The 16,238-nt window shown below is 35.3% G+C and overlaps 1 protein-coding gene and 1 long non-coding RNA gene across 2 annotated transcripts in view; one reads left to right on the top strand and one right to left on the bottom strand.

Moving 5' to 3' along the window:
- LOC123671672 overlaps positions 1 to 16,238 on the top strand; it is a 134,088-nt gene that overhangs the window by 17,472 nt on the left and 100,378 nt on the right. The gene's annotated exons all lie outside the window — the stretch shown is intronic.
- Positions 130 to 14,435, bottom strand: LOC123671664 (puromycin-sensitive aminopeptidase-like protein). Its single transcript, XM_045605625.1, has 14 exons — positions 14,287 to 14,435; positions 13,198 to 13,564; positions 11,853 to 11,997; positions 11,389 to 11,650; positions 9,427 to 9,603; positions 8,423 to 8,517; positions 8,123 to 8,245; positions 7,197 to 7,489; positions 4,706 to 4,791; positions 4,398 to 4,510; positions 2,146 to 2,352; positions 2,013 to 2,092; positions 628 to 758; positions 130 to 381 (listed from the first exon to the last, which is right to left on the bottom strand). Exons 1-14 carry the CDS (start codon positions 14,423 to 14,425, stop codon positions 248 to 250), a joined length of 2,352 nt encoding a protein of 783 aa, XP_045461581.1. The 5' UTR covers positions 14,426 to 14,435; the 3' UTR covers positions 130 to 247.

Genomic DNA, 16,238 nt, shown 5'->3' with positions numbered 1-16,238 from the left:
ACATTCTATTGTATGTGCCATCTATTGTAATGTGAAAATGAACCAAATTCATCATTTGGTTCTTCGTTTGAAGATGTGAGTATTTCTTACCTTATCCTATGAACTTCCAATCAGAATAAAATCCAGAAATCATTGTTATTTATTTTATTCGAGAGGTTTAAAAATTGAGGAATATTAGTTTTTATTTGTTGGATACAAGTGTTATATCACATATTGGTGAGGAATTGAAGAAAGAACTTGGTGTTCCTCAAAGATTGCTCTTTATCCAAGACATACATTTCTCCACATACAATTTTCGAGATTGATCTTCTGTTGAATTGTTAACCACACTAATGTAATTTGCAAGGTCAACTTTCAATTTAGTTTGATCCATCTTCATCCCTGAAAGTGAATAATAATAAATATAGGTTTGATCTGTTACAATATTTTCATTATAATAAATCTGGATATTTCTAAATAGACGGGTGATTGATTCAAAATAAAAAAATGAATGAAATTATGAAAAGTTCAACTAATATAAAAGGTTGGATAAGGAATGCACCACTCAAATTCTCAAAATAAATAACATTATTATACTGGACTCTTTTACACAATAATCAGGAATCTTTTCGAATTTATAATACTCACTTTTCCAAACTGCAGAGACTTCTGGATTAATTTTACTATCTTCTTCCCTAAAATTCTCAGCATCTTTCAAACATTTCTCGTAGCTTATGGGGGGTAGACACATTTCTCGAAACACTTTAAAGCGAGCCAAGCTGTAACGAAATTTTTATCTAATCTTTTTTTTACGAAAATTTTGCAAGCACTCTAAAGGGTTTTTCACTGAGAGGTTTCATTTTGATATAACAAAGGAGTATATCTTAAGAGGAAATCAATGGATGTTTATTTCATCATGAAGAGGAAGATATGCCAATAACGATGTGAAACAATATGAGCCAAATGGTCGCCAAGGCTTCTGTTGCAGCAACTTTCAATTAAAATTTTCCATGACCAATTCATACAATATAACTTCACTAGATAACTTCTTTTAGGTCTTGAGAATGTAGAGGCTATTCCACAATCATTCTCAGATTTTTTTAAATAACAAATGCGACAATCCTGTTTATTAACGTAGCTGCAATATTTTCAATATTTTTGTAGTGAATTTTAACTAGTTAATTTGTAGTAATGGCGTAGTTTCACCTGTCAAATGTCGAAAGATGACAGCTGCTAAGATAGCACCTCTTGTTGGAAATACCTATATACAGACTACAGAGAGAGTCTTTGACTTGTAAATATATTCCAAATGAAGATTCCTGAGGTCAGAGAATAGTTATTTATAATACAAGTGCAGAAGGCATTGATATTCTTCCACGAGTTCAAAATTCAAAAACGAGCCACGAAGTGGCGAGTTTTGGAATGAACGAGTGGTAGAATGAGCCTTCTGTACGAGTATTATACATTATTTTCTCTAATTCATTGCATTTTCATTGAAATTAATGAAATATTTCCATAAATATAATTTAGTGATTTTTGCATTGAAAAATGTTGGTTGGCAGAACTGATTTCTTTAAGGCAAATTGATGAATTGACAGATAAAGCCGTGGCGGAAAGTTCGGAGTACCAACATAGAATAATAAAATATAACCATGAAAACTGTGCGTTTCTGATATATTCTCGCACGATTTTGTTCTACAAGATGTGGAAGAATGAACGGAATAACCACAGAATTAGAGAAAACCTTTTTCCATCACTTTTTTTCGTATTCGATATTTTTGTTCTCACTTAGTATAGTGGGCATTTTGGAGTTGACCGAACATTGAAGGAATTTTATTTTCGAAGAAGATTCATCACATAAATAAGAAACTATATTCTGAAAACAATTTCCTTCGAATTTCAACAGCCTGTATCTTTTCAACCGAGCCGAATTGGCAAAATGTTTAACGAAAAAATTGTTTCCTTTGATCTCAGGAATCTTCGGTTGAATTATATGTACAAGTCAAAGAGTCACCCTGTATAATCATACGAACCTTATTAAATGCCCACTCTCCACCTCTGTTGTCTTTTTTGCTTTCTCATACACATCTTTGAAAATATCGATGAAGTATTTCTAAAAAAAAATAGTGTATAGGACTATATACATTTGTATGTCTTACTACACACCCTCAGTTTTTCATACGTGGATTTATTTCTACCAAAAGCTCGGAACATTTTTGGAAAAGCCCTCAAAGAGACCAAAGAGGGTAATGCATGCATTTGGTTCTTCAATTTTCCCATGAACCTCAAAGGAATATCGCATGAGATCTGTTTCTGAGAAACGAGATGAACGCTCTCTTCTATCAAGTTGGCTTGGTCATATTCATCCAGTTCCTGGTTGGAGAAAATTAATTGTGTTTGTTTTATAATGAATTATTTCATGATAAGGAGCTATGTACAGTGCATCCCATTTTGGGTGAGACTGCCAGGTTTCTCGCTTGTTATTTAAGATAGAGCCTTGCGGTTTTCACGTTCCTGCCCTACTTTTTCGTGAAACTCAAGTTGGTCTAATCAGATTTTGCATAACTGTTTCCGTTCAAGAGATACAGGGTGATTTTGGAAATTGATACTTTTCGGACCCCTCCTTTATCTCCGAAGTTATTAGAACTAATGCTGAGGTAAAAACTACGTCTGAATCAGAATTTTGCGTAGAATCAAGTGGCGTACTCAATTATTTTTTTCGGGGTATGGTTTTGAAGATTCAACACAAACCTATATTTTTTTCAATGGAACACCCTATATACCATTACTTCGTTGAATTCGTTATTTTTTTCCCTTCAAAATAATATATGATACTATATAGGTAGGATGGTCAGAAATGTTAAAAAAACACTAAAACATCGAATAATGATGATTTTTTGTTAATGAGCAATGGATTTTCCATATGAAAAAAGAGAATGAATTGGATAATTTTCATTTGTGATTTTTATTTATAGTAGAGTAAGCAAAAAAATATAATACACTCATCACTAATATGAAAAACAAAACATAGGTACCTACCTAATAGCAACAAATGAATAATAAAAAAATTCATAAACATTTCATTATATCTTACAGATTAAACTGCTCAAATTGCTGTTCATTTTCCCTAATACATATAATATACTACAGTAAAAGACAGTCTCGAAGAACTTCGTGCATCAACAGAGGCAGTTTTCCAGGATTTACAAAACCGCCCTTTTATAATATTAAATGCACTCAGGCGTATTGAAAAGTTTTGTCAATTATGTATTAGAGAAAAATGGACAGTAATTTGAACAGTTTAAGCTGTAATGTTTATGAATTTTTGTATTATTTATTTGTTGCTATTAGGTAGGTACCTACGTTTTGTTTTTCATGTTAGTGATGAGTGTATTATCTTTATTTGCTTACTCTACTATTTATAACAATCACAAATTAAAATTATCCAATTGAACCTTTTTTTCATATGGGAAATCCATTGCTCATTAACAAAAAATCATCATTATTTGATGTTTTAGTGTTTTTTTAACATTTCTGACCATTCTACCTATATAGTATCATACATCATTTTGAAGGAAAAAAAATTACGAATCCAACGAAGTTATAATATACAGGGTGTTCTATTAAGAAAAATATAGGTTTGTGTTGAATCTTCAAAACCATACACCGAAAAAAAAAAATTGAGTACGCCACTGGATTCTACGCAAAATTCTGATTCAGACGTAGTTTTCACGTCAGCATTATTTCTAATAACTTCGGAGATAAAGGAGGGGTCCGAAAAGTATCAATTTCCAAAATCACCCTGTATCTCTTGAACGGAAACAGTTATGCAAAATCTGATTAGACCAACTTGAGTTTCACGAAAAAGTAGGAAAGGAACGTGAAAACCGCAAGGCTCTATCTTAAATAACAAGCGAGAAACCTGGCAGTCTCACCCAAAATGGGATGCACTGTACATTTTTTCTGATACGGTCGAAAAAGTGCAACGAATTGATCATTCGAAATGGCTGCTAGAAAGCTCTGAAAAAACTGATTTCTCATAAAGCTTTCAAAACTGTCCTCTACACTCACGAGGAGTTTCTTCTTCAAATGTTGTTTACTTTGGTAACAGTGGTCTGTTGAGTCATTCAATCTCTATTGTGTATTAGGATTTTTACAATGAATTTAATAATTTACACGGAACAGATCTAACATTTCGAATTAAAAATGGAATGATATTGTGTGCTGAAGCTGTCATAATATTATACAGTGTGTTTCATGCATAACTGTAGGTAAAGAAGCTTTCAGTTCGAGTACAGAACTATTTAGATCATGTGAATTAATGTTGAAGATAATTAATTGATCAATTCATTGATTTGAAATCTATAAAATCAACAAAAATTCACATCACGCCTTTTGGCGTATCTAGTACTTCTTACATCGAAATTTTTGATGAGTTGTTCATATTGCTCCTTCGTATATTGTACTCTGTAGTTGCCCATACCCTTATAGTTGAATTTTATCCAGTTTCCATCACAACTGGATACTTTTACTGAAACAAAAAATTGGTTTCAGAAGAGTATCACTACAGAACAGAAGGAATATTGTTACTATGTCCATGATAATTGAATATTAAGCGAGATATTGATCGATGAACTGAATGCTATTATCTATTAATACTAAAGATTCATCTCGAGAAGTGCAGTTTATCATAGGGATATATAGGTATTTCTTATAATCCACTCACATTTATCAGCATCTCTATCGTACCAAATTAATTTCATACTTTTGTTACAGCTGCTAGTAAAAGTTACTGGAATTGTCCACTTTTTGCTGAAAAAATCAATATTCAATCAAATGACTATCATTTTAAAAGGTTTTCTATATCAGGTGTGTGAATAAGTCTTTCCCGTTTTTTGTAAGAGATGGCGCCACCAATACTGTGCGAGTATTTAATGGTTACATATGTCATAATCAAAGCTTATTCATCTGTCAACAATTCCACACTAACACATTAGTTGAAATTTTTTCGCATCATAAATTTTTGAAATCGTGAAAATGTCGAAATTTGAGCCGAGTCGACGTCATTTGCGGGAAGTTTCACTTTATTGGTTCAATTTGAAGAAATCTGCTGCCGAGGCGCATCGGTTGCTTCAGGAAGCTTATGGAGAAGGTTGTGTCGATGATTCAAGTGTTCGCGGATGGTTTCGACGCTTCAAAAGTGGCGATTTCGACGTGGAAGACAAGGAGCGTTCCGGGCGGCCGCAAATCTTTGAAGATCAAGAATTGGCGACTTTGCTTGATGAAGATTCGTGTCAAACGCAAGAAGAACTTGCTGAAGCATTGGGAGTTGACCGAACAACCATTTCCAAGCGTTTGAAAACCATGGGAATGATCCAAAAACAAGGAAATTGGGTGCCGTACGAACTGAAGCTGAGAGACGTCGAACGGCGTTTTTTCACTTGCAAACAGCTGCTTCAGCGACATAAAAGAAAGGGTTTTCTGCATCGTATCGTGACTGGCGATGAAAAGTGGATCCGTTACGATAATCAGAAGCGAAGAAAATCATGGGGACTACCCGGCCATGCATCATCATCGACGGCCAAGCCAAATATTCATGGCGCCAAGCTCATGCTCTGTATATGGTGGGACCAGCTAGGTGTGGTTTACTATGAGCTTCTGAAACCGAATGAAAGGATCACAGGCGAGGTCTATCGACGACAATTGATGCGTTTGAGCCGCGCACTGCGAGAAAAACGGCCACAATACTCCGACAGGCACGACAAAGTTATTTTGCAACATGACAATGCTCGCCCACATGTTGCACAGCCGGTGAAAACATACTTAGAAACGCTCAAATGGGAAGTCCTACCCCACCCGCCGTATAGTCCAGACATTGCTCCGTCTGATTACCATCTCTTCAGATCGATGACGCATGGCCTGGCTGACCAGCACTTCCATTCCTACGAGGAAGCCAAAAAATGGGTGGATGACTGGATAGAGGCCAAACCGGTCGAATTTTTTCGCAACGGGATTCGTATATTGCCAGAAAGATGGGGAAAAGTTGTAGCTAGCGATGGCCAATACTTTCAATAATTCATTTCTAACCATTTTTTCACAATAAAGGCTCAAAATTTGAAAAAAAAACGGGAAAGACTTATTCACACACCTTATAATATTATAATGACGCAATTTAAAAAGGTTATACGGGACACAATGTATATTTTTTCATATTTATATGTCATTTTTGTTCAGTAAGGTTATGCCATTTTATCATTGCATCATTTCAACTAATTTGGTTGAATGGCTACAGGGCCGGCGCGAGCAATCTTAGCGCCTGAAGCAAAGAATTTTTTGGCGGCCCTGCTGAAAAAGTATCAATGACATGACCTCCTTCATTTCAGTAGTTTTAATTTTTGAATTTCTTTGAAATCACAATAATTGTAGCTTTCTGGATTTAATTCTAGCAAAATCATATATAATAACTTCGAAATCAATTTTGATACTAATTACGTGTTCGATAGAGATTATTGCCAACCCAGAAAGTCTCGCCTGGTGCATCGCAGAGCGCAATAAATTTTTTATAATTTTTAATTTTGAAAAAGAACGTTCTCCGCCGCTAGATACAGTTACCGGCATTGTCATTAGTATCCGAACAATAACTATAACAACGGGTGTTTTTTTTCGAGGTATATAACTTTGAGTTAGCATTACTGTTCAACGCTGAACAACGTTCGCAAATAGGCAAATTTTATTTTGTTTAGCGATGAAGCGCACTTCTGGTTGAATGGCTACGTCAACAAACAAAACTGCCGCATTTGGAGTGAAGCTAATCCTCAAGTGTAGGTCGAAACAGCGTTACATCCAGAAAAACTGACTGTTTGGAGCGCTTTATGAGCTGGTGGAATCATTGGTCCGTACTTCTTCAAAAACGATGATGGCCAGAACGTTACAGTCAATGGTGATCGGTATAGAGCCATGATTACTAACTTTTTCATTCCTGAATTGAACAACCATGATGTCCAGGAGCTGTTGTTCCAACAAGACGGCGCAACAAACACACAGCTCGTGTCACAATCGATTTATTGAAAGACACGTTTGGTGACCGCCTAATTTCACGTTTTGGACCTGTGAATTGGCCTCCAAGATCTTGTGATTTAACACCGCTAGACTACTTTCTGTGGGGCTAGGTATCATCTCTATCTGTAACCCTATAGATAGTATCAAAATGAATTTACCCAAAAATTGAATTAGTAGTTGTATTCGACTTCATGTCTATGCTCCTTTGATGCAAGATGTAACCATTAGTGACGTTATCTTTGGACACTGTCAAAACTGGAAAGCCGTCTTGATACAACCAGCTTTCTAGGAAGCCTCTAATGTTGAGTTTGGGTATCAGAGATTGCATTATGTTGGTGAAATCTCCTGTTGTTGCTGAACTCATGTAGAAATGTTTCTGGAAACGTCTAATGCCATTTTTGAATTGTTCTTTACCCATGACCATCTCCAGCATTCTGACGACTGCACAACCCTATTAGAAAAAATAAACGAGCATATAGGTACCGGCTTTTTCACCATAATTTCAACTTTGTTACTAAAAGAGGTACAAAAAAAATTTTACCACAAAAAAATTCACGAAATCGACCAGCGTTTTCGAAAATAATTTCACAAAACGAAATATATACAGAGTGGGCCACATTTTGATAGCATTTTGAGTTATCGCAGCCTACCACTTGAAAACTGATTACTGAGCATGCTAGGTGGTTCTTAAAATTTGAAACTCTGTGGTTCTCAGAATAAGAGAGATAGACCAAACATATGTTATATATTCGAAATCAGGGGAAAAAGAGCTAGTCAAATATAGAAAAATATACAGGGTGTTCTTTTTGAAAAAATGAAGTTGCATGCAATATGTTGCCCACTCTGTATTTATTTAATTTTTTGAAATCATTTTAGAAAACACTAATCGATCTCGTGAAGCTTTTGTTGAAAACATTTTTTTGTACCTCTTTTAGTAACAAAGTTAAAGGGGGGGTCAAATTATGGTGAAAAACCCGGTACATGTATCACTCTTGAAGGGACCATGTTGACGAATAAAGTAAAAGCTTCAAGTTTTAGGCCCGGAACTTATTGAGTCAAGTTATTCAGTGATATACTCTCTCACTTTGGTGTATGTGATATCTCCAAATTGGTCATCCACTTCATCATTGTTTACTGTGAATTTTACAATGGGCCTTGTGTCGTTATAGAAGATCGTTTCGCTCGTAAGCATTGCTTCTATTCCATCCTGAAATCACATTTTTTTTTTATTTCCAACCATTAATTAAAATGAAAAGAGAAGAATTATTCCATTATTAATCATTCCATTTTCAGCTCAATATTCGAAAATTTGTTACATTTGGAAGAAGTAGCCTGCCTATTATATATACATGGTATTTTAAGTAGAAAAATTTTTGTATCTCACCAGTTGCCATCCAGGATACTGATCAAGTGCCTTTATCTGCATGCACTCTGCAAAGCCTTCAGCTAACCACAAATCGTTATACCATTTTGGAGTAACTGATAAAACGAAATAATATATATTGAGAGTGAGCATACTTTTTACTGAACGAAGTCAATTATTACAGTGAGAGATCAGGAGTTCAGATCCTTATAGCGTTTTCACACAAATCCACTTTACTTTACATTGATTTGAATAAAATAATTTGAATGGACTAGTTTAGTTGATAATACTATATTTGACACGATAGAAAAACTGAGAAATAGATTATTTAAATTTACGTATTTTAGCGCGGAACGTCTTTGGTCTCCGACTCGTCTGTGACGTCACGCCACTTGCCTGTGATCGTTACACCATAAATTACGTTTAAATACTTAGCCGCGCCAAGGCTCTCGCACAATACAATATTTGTAGGATTTTTTTTTATTTCAGCCATCGTGTAACGAACAGAACACAACACGAACGGCACAAGTGATTGTACACCAATGAATTCGTAAGCACTCTGCGAATACCAGTCACCTCGTGTAAGTGGCGTGACGTCACACACTAGACTATGAAATTATTCTTCCAAGCGCAACTTCAAAGTCCCATAACTTTTTCATTTCTAGAGATATTTCAATGATTTTTTCACATTTTTGTTTCATTTTACTTAAATTTTTAGAATTAATCCTTAACAAGAAAATGAAAACTAGTCCATTGCTGAAGAGTCATAAGTAATATTTTTGCTACATCAATTTCTGCTATAATAATTAATACTAATGTTTGTTTTTTTCATCTGAGGCATTCCTATAAACAATTGAACTAACTACAGGTTTAAATTTGATGTGTCTAAATCATTTCGTTTGACATTTTCATTTCTTAATTCTTGTTATTGAATGAAGGTATCATGGAGAAGTCTAAGTTATTAAGAAATCGGTAAAATCACTTACTGATGTCTAGCAACTAATAATAATAAATATTATCCATACCTATATTGCCAAACCACATGTGAGCTATTTCATGCACCACCAGCTGCGCAGCATTTATGAAATGTTCAAATTTCGAATGATGTGATGAAGCGTTGTAAGAAACTGCATTGTGAGTCAAGACCACCAATCCTATGTTTTCCATACCTTCGAAGATGAAATGGTGTACTTCTATAAAATCTAGAAAATAAAATCAATAATAACTTTTCAAATAGAACAAAAATAATGGTGTCTACTATGAGTCAACATATTTTTAGTTGGTATTATAATAATATAGATTCCCAAAGTAGTATCTATATGGGTACACAAGGGCTAGCTGGCTCGAGAAACTTTGATCTTGAAGGCAGAAATCCCAAAAACTGAAAGGATGCTCATTTTCATCCCAATGAAGAAAGAGTCGGGTCAAGTTGAAAAACTTGGAATCACTTAGAACTTTTTTTCTGACATAGACATGCCTAATAGTATCAAATATTTGGCTATTCGCAACAAAGTAAGTATAAAGTAAGAATAAACGGACATGAGTCAGGCTATGAACTTGCAAAAATACCTTGAGATTAACATAGAATTTGGAGAGAATACACAACAGCAGTTCAGCAATATTATCTCAAAAATAAGAAATTCTTCTTGAAAGATCAGTAATAAAATGAAATTTGCAGATTCGTTCAGAAGAGGAGCTGAACAAATATTCAGAATTGACCAGCCTAAAAATCTAAATCTTCTTGGCCCATTAAGCTCATGTTGTCATAGTTGCCAATATATAGGGTGTTTTTTTTCGAGGTATATAACTTTAAGTTGGCATTACTATTCGAGATGACAATCGTTTAATCAGCTGTCAAGCGATTTATTCTCAGTTTGGTTTGGCAATTCATCATGAATACACTCATGCTTGAACAACGATTGCAAATAGTGCAATTTCATTTCGAAAATAAAGGTTCTGTGCGGAATACGAATCGCGCACTACATCCATTTTATGTTGTTTAGCGATGAAGCACACTTCTGGTTGAATGGCTACGTCAACAAACAAAACTGCCGCATTTCGAGTGAACCTAATCCTCAAGAGTATGTCGAAACACCGTTTGGTGCGCTTTATGGGCTGGTGGAATCATTGGTCTGTACTTCTTCAAAAACGATGATGGCCAGACCGTTACAGTCAATGGTGATCGGTATAGAGCCATGATTACTAACTTTTTCATTCCTGAATTGAACAACCATGATGTCCAGGAGCTGTGGTTCCAACAAGACGGCACAACATGTCACATAGCTCGTGCCACAATCGATTTATTGAAAGACACGTTTGGTGACCACCTAATTTCACGTTTTGGACCTGTGAATTGGCCTCCAAGATCTTGTGATTTAACACCGCTAGTCTAATTTCTGTGGGGCTATGTTGAGTCATTTGTCTATGCGGATAAGCCACGAACCCCTTACCATTTGGAAGACAAAATTCGCCGTGTTATTGCCGATATACGGCCACAAATGTTGGAAAAAGTCATCGAAAATTGGACGTCCAGATTGGACTACATCCGAGCCAGCCGTGGCAGTTATATGCCAGAAATCATATTTAAAATGTAATGCCACAAGATTATCTTGCGGATAAATAAAATTCATGTCAATGGAATAATCCATCGTTGTTTTATTGCAATTTAAAGATCTATAGCTCTACAAAAACACCTTTTAGTATACTATCGGTTTGGTAATTGACAATTTTCAAGCAGGTTATGGAACTACAGATTAAACTGGAGGTAATTCTAAAAGACTGCATTCTAGGAAAACAAACTCTATAGCCAATCTAATCTAAAGATGCCTTGATCTCAAATTATCAAACTACAAGTAGAATCGAAGATCCCAAATCACGTATTGGGAAAGAATATTCTTTCTCAGAACTTCGGTCAGGAACAAAAATTCCTTCACATCATTTTTGTTGAATCAGAGATTAATACAGATTAGAATTTTACTTCTACCTACCTAATTTTGAAGTAGGATATGTTAAATTGGTGTAGTCTTCGAAGAACTGCAAAGCGTGTTTAGCTATATCAAGCAATTTTGGTGCTTGGTCTAAATACTCATCCAACAGGAAAAACCTTAGAGGTATCACTCTTCCATCTTTGCTTTTGAATTCAGCAGATTTATAATTGTATTGGGTGAACACGAAACATACTATATAAGGTGAAATTGGAGGCGTGGTCTGGAAATCAACAGCTATACCATTCTCCAACTCATAAGAACCCTAAAATTAAATATGGTACATTCTCAATTTACTTATTTTCATTTCGGAAGCTGGTACTTCATTATAATGCAAATTTCCACGAAAAAAATTAGATAAAATTCAATGGCTGAATGAAAAAAGATTTTCAATCTGAAAATAATATGATACCAATGAATTTTTTTATTCTGAAAGCAAATACGTCATTCGATTGATATTAACTCACGATTGCCTCCATATTAGAAAGGGCAGTAAAGCTGTTATCTGGTTTAACAAGACGTATATTGAATCTCGATTTGAAGGCAGGTTCATCAAGGCAGGGAAATACTGTCCTGGCGTAAGGAGCAGCAAACATTGTTGCTGCAGACAAACTGAAAATATCAAAAGATGTTACATTCACAATTATTAGGTTGGGTTAACTTATTGTAAGGTACTGTAACAGCATGATATTTTGGCCTTGAACTGATATAAACAAGAGGCGATAGGAACTGGTCACCTAGCAGCTCAGATCCAATCCCTATGGACTTTTGAACAAGCAGGAATAATGAGGTATTTTCAGTCTGGTTTTATGGTCTATCGGGAATCAGAGGAGTCGAAGAATCCCATTCACTTCTCAGAAAAGAAACGTCATATACAGGCTCGTATCTGACATAGGAAAACCTATAGAGAAGAAGGTATCCTAAAGATAAATACTCTGACTGAATCTTCTAGGGATGGATCAATCCAAAATGTTTCATCGCAAGTTTAATACTGCAAGGACCAAAAAAAATTTTGGATCTCAGTAGGGCAGTTCAGGAAGCACCTAATGAGAATAGGGCAGATTCTCTGAGGAAGATTAAGAATTACTCAAAAATTGAACATTTCATGAATGTTACACAGATGCTGAAATTAAAATTGCTTCAGCATTAGCTGTAGAATTTGTTTAAGAATTAGCTTAAGCATATTCTTTACATTAATCAGCTTTTGCTTCAGCAGTTGCTTCAGAATTTTCTCTAGGATTCGATTTAGAATGTGCCCCAGAATTTGCTTCAGAATTTGCCTTAGTATTTGCTTCAGCATTGCTTTAGTATTCGCTTCAACTTTTGATTCAACTTAAGCTTCGAATTTTCTTGCTTTATCTAATTCTTCAATTTTCGATGTTTAACACATTCGCTTTAATTTTTGATATAACATTTGCTCGAACTTCTTCCACTTCAATTTTTATTTTAACTTATGCTTCAACTTCTACTTTAGCTTTTGCTTGATTCTTTTGTTTGTACACGCATTTTTGGAGTTTGCTTCTAACAGAACTCCCAGGAAGCCGCACCCCACTGAGGAGACCTTCACGGTGAACAGACCTTAAGGTCTAGAAGAATAAGAAGCTCCTAACGGAATAAAAAATTAATGACATTCGTGGTGCCATCTATGCGGCAGACTCGAGACTTATTGAGTGACGTGATAACCTGTAGATTCTGATTATACCTTCTTCATTGTTGGAACGTACGTCTATATAGTACCGTGTCCTCAGAGAACTCAAAGCATGTCATGATTGAATTTATCCCAAAGCATTCGGAAGAGAATTAGTTACTTACAATTTTTTTCCCTCGGATATAATGGTGCTCTTGAAAAACCCAATACTAACGGATCCCAAGACTCCAGTGTACCTCATATGAATTGTATGCTCTCCTGGATCTATATAGGACATATCGGCATAATAGATATGTATTTGTTCATTATTTTCCTCTAGTACGTATTTTGTCTGGTCCATACAGGTGTCTAAAACCAAGCTTTCCACCTTCAAATCTTTCATGTTGAGCGATATATATTTCAGCGGTTTTTGCAACTCCACGTATATGTGGACTTCACCATAAAAGGTCCCATTTGAGATATCTGGTTGAATTTTAATGTTATAGGTGTTTGCGACCAAATCATTTGAAAGACGGAACCCTGGAGGATTTTCTGTAAAAAAAAACAATACAAATTTTCAGTCTGATTCACTACTAGGTGCGAGACTGCTGTAAAAAATATTGTATTTATTATCATTGTAGCTTTACGATTCAAATTTCATGATCATGTGTTGTTAAGTTTTCGAAAAATTATTGTTTTCTAATTTGAATTCCTTGATTTTATGTATTTGAAAATTCTTGGATCGTATTCTCATGCTAGGAGGGTCATTGCAATATAGGATCAATTTTGAATTATGTACAGGGTGTTTCACGTAAGCGGATCACAGGATTTTGTGGCTTATCCTTCAAGCAAAATTGCAAAGTGACCCATGAATATGATAGTATCTTTCACGGGCTATCCAAATATGTTATTGGAAAAACTATCGCATCAAGACACGGAAAGTTATTGGGGAAAAAACGTTTTTCCGAAAAAAAAATTTTTGCAAATTTGACTGGTTTTCAAAATAAGAAGATGTGTAGACAATTCCTCACCAATCGTTTCTTCATTTGAACTTCCGGTTTTCAAGAAAACGGAATTTTTTTTTCTGCAAAATATACTTATATAGATACGGGGACTAAATTTACGGAAAAATCTCAAATTTTCATGAAACTTATTTTATCCAATGGTCAGCGAACAATTGACAAAAATACGAACTTTTCGAAGAAAAATTCCAGTGGTTTGATAGATACAAATCAGCCCAAATAAAGACCTGTTTTTTTAATATTTCGACTCACCTACTAGATTCGCTGTCCCTAAAAAGGAACAATAAATAACAAGGAAGATGTAACCTTTCATTTGCGTTCGATTTATGATGAATGAGTGTACAGCCTTGGTAGGTAACCGATATTCGGATTCGTACAATTGAATATTCATCAACAACGTTCCTATTGTATTTCGTTTTTTTTTTAAATATTTTTTGAATAGGGTCAAACATTAATGCTAATCACCTCGTTTCATCCTGAAAAATGACTCATAGTGGATACTCTTTTGCGAATATCTAGTTACTCGCCAAAATTTGAAAACTATTTTTTTCTTAAATCATCCAAGGAAGCCTACTGTCTTGGAGCAAATTCAGACCACAGAATATGCCAACACTCTATTCTGAACCGTTGCTATGCTAAGAACTTTCTCGGTTTGATTTCTAACTAGCTATGTAGCTGAACATGCTGGCGTTGATAAAAAATCTTTCGCCATTCAGGCCAAGTTTGGAAAGATATTTCTGAAACTACCAAAATCTACCGAAAGATTTGAAAGAAAATGTGGAAAAAACTACGAACAAAGTCACACTGGCGAATGCTTCAGTCTCTCGGCGCTCGAGGAATCCCCTAATGGCGCACAAGATTGCTGAAATATAGGGTGTTTTTTTTCGAGGTATATAACCTTAAGTTGGCATTACTGTTCGAGATGGCGACCGATTCAACAGCTGTCAAGTGATTTATTCTCAGTTTGGTTTGGCAATTCATCATGAATGGACTCACTCCTGAACAACGCTTGAAAATAGTGCAATTTTATTTCGAAAATAATAGTTCTGTGCGGAATACGTGTCGCGCACTACGTTCATTTTATTTTGTTTAGCGATGGAGCGCACTTCTGGTTGAATGGCTACGTTAACAAACAAAACTGCCGCATTTGGAGTGAAGCTTATTCCCAAGTGTATGTCGAACCACAGTTACATCCAGAAAAACTGACTGTTTGGTGCGCTTTATGGACTGGTGGAATCATAATTGTCCGTACTTCTTCAAAAACGATGATGGCCAGAACGTTACAGTCAATGGTGATCGGTATAGAGCCATGATTACTAACTTTTTCATTCCTGAATTTAACAACCATGATGTCTAGGAGCTGTGGTTCCTACAAGACGGCGCAACATGTCACACAGCTCGTGCCACAATCGATTTATTGAAAGACACGTTTGGTGACCGCCTAATTTCACGTTTTGGACCTGTGAATTGGCCTCCAAGATCTTGTGATTTAATACCGCTAGACTACTTTCTGTGGGGCTATGTAAAGTCATTGGTCTATGCGGATAAGCCACAAACCCTTGACCATTTGGAAGACAACATTTGCCGTGTTATTGCCGATGTACGGCCACAAATGTTGGAAAAAGTCATCGAAAATTGGACGTCCAGATTGGACTACATCCGAGTCAGCCGTAGCGGTCATATGCCAGAAATCATATTTAAAATGTAATGCCACAAGATTATCTTGCGGTTAAATAAAATTCATGGTGATCGAATAATTCATCGTTGTTTTATTGCAATTTAAAGTTCTATAGCTCTAAAAAAAACACCATTCACTAGCGCACAACATACATAAAGGTTCCTTACACTCAAAAAATAATTTTGAATTTTGAAAATTATTATTTTTTTTTCACTCTCAACGGTGTTGTCAAATTCTTTCCGTATATAATTACCTCGCTATTTTATTCAACCATTTGCTCTTGAAAGAATTTATATTTATACATGTGAAAGATATTTTGAAACTCTACAAATCATAGCTGTATATGCAAAATCAGTTGCTGTTTACGCGGTCAAAAAAGGAGTTATTACGCTATAAAACATCGTAAAGTATATAAGAAAGCATATCTCCCTACGATTTCAATTCCTTCCAACTCCCAGCAATTCCAGAATACAGATATGGGAACATCCCGTGAAAATGGGGGAAATCGTCGATGTCTGGAAACCAG

Source organism: Harmonia axyridis, chromosome 1 (assembly GCF_914767665.1).
Source record: "Harmonia axyridis chromosome 1, icHarAxyr1.1, whole genome shotgun sequence".
Classification (NCBI taxonomy): Eukaryota; Metazoa; Arthropoda; class Insecta; order Coleoptera; family Coccinellidae; genus Harmonia; species Harmonia axyridis.
This window is presented reverse-complemented; position numbering and strand designations above follow the sequence as displayed.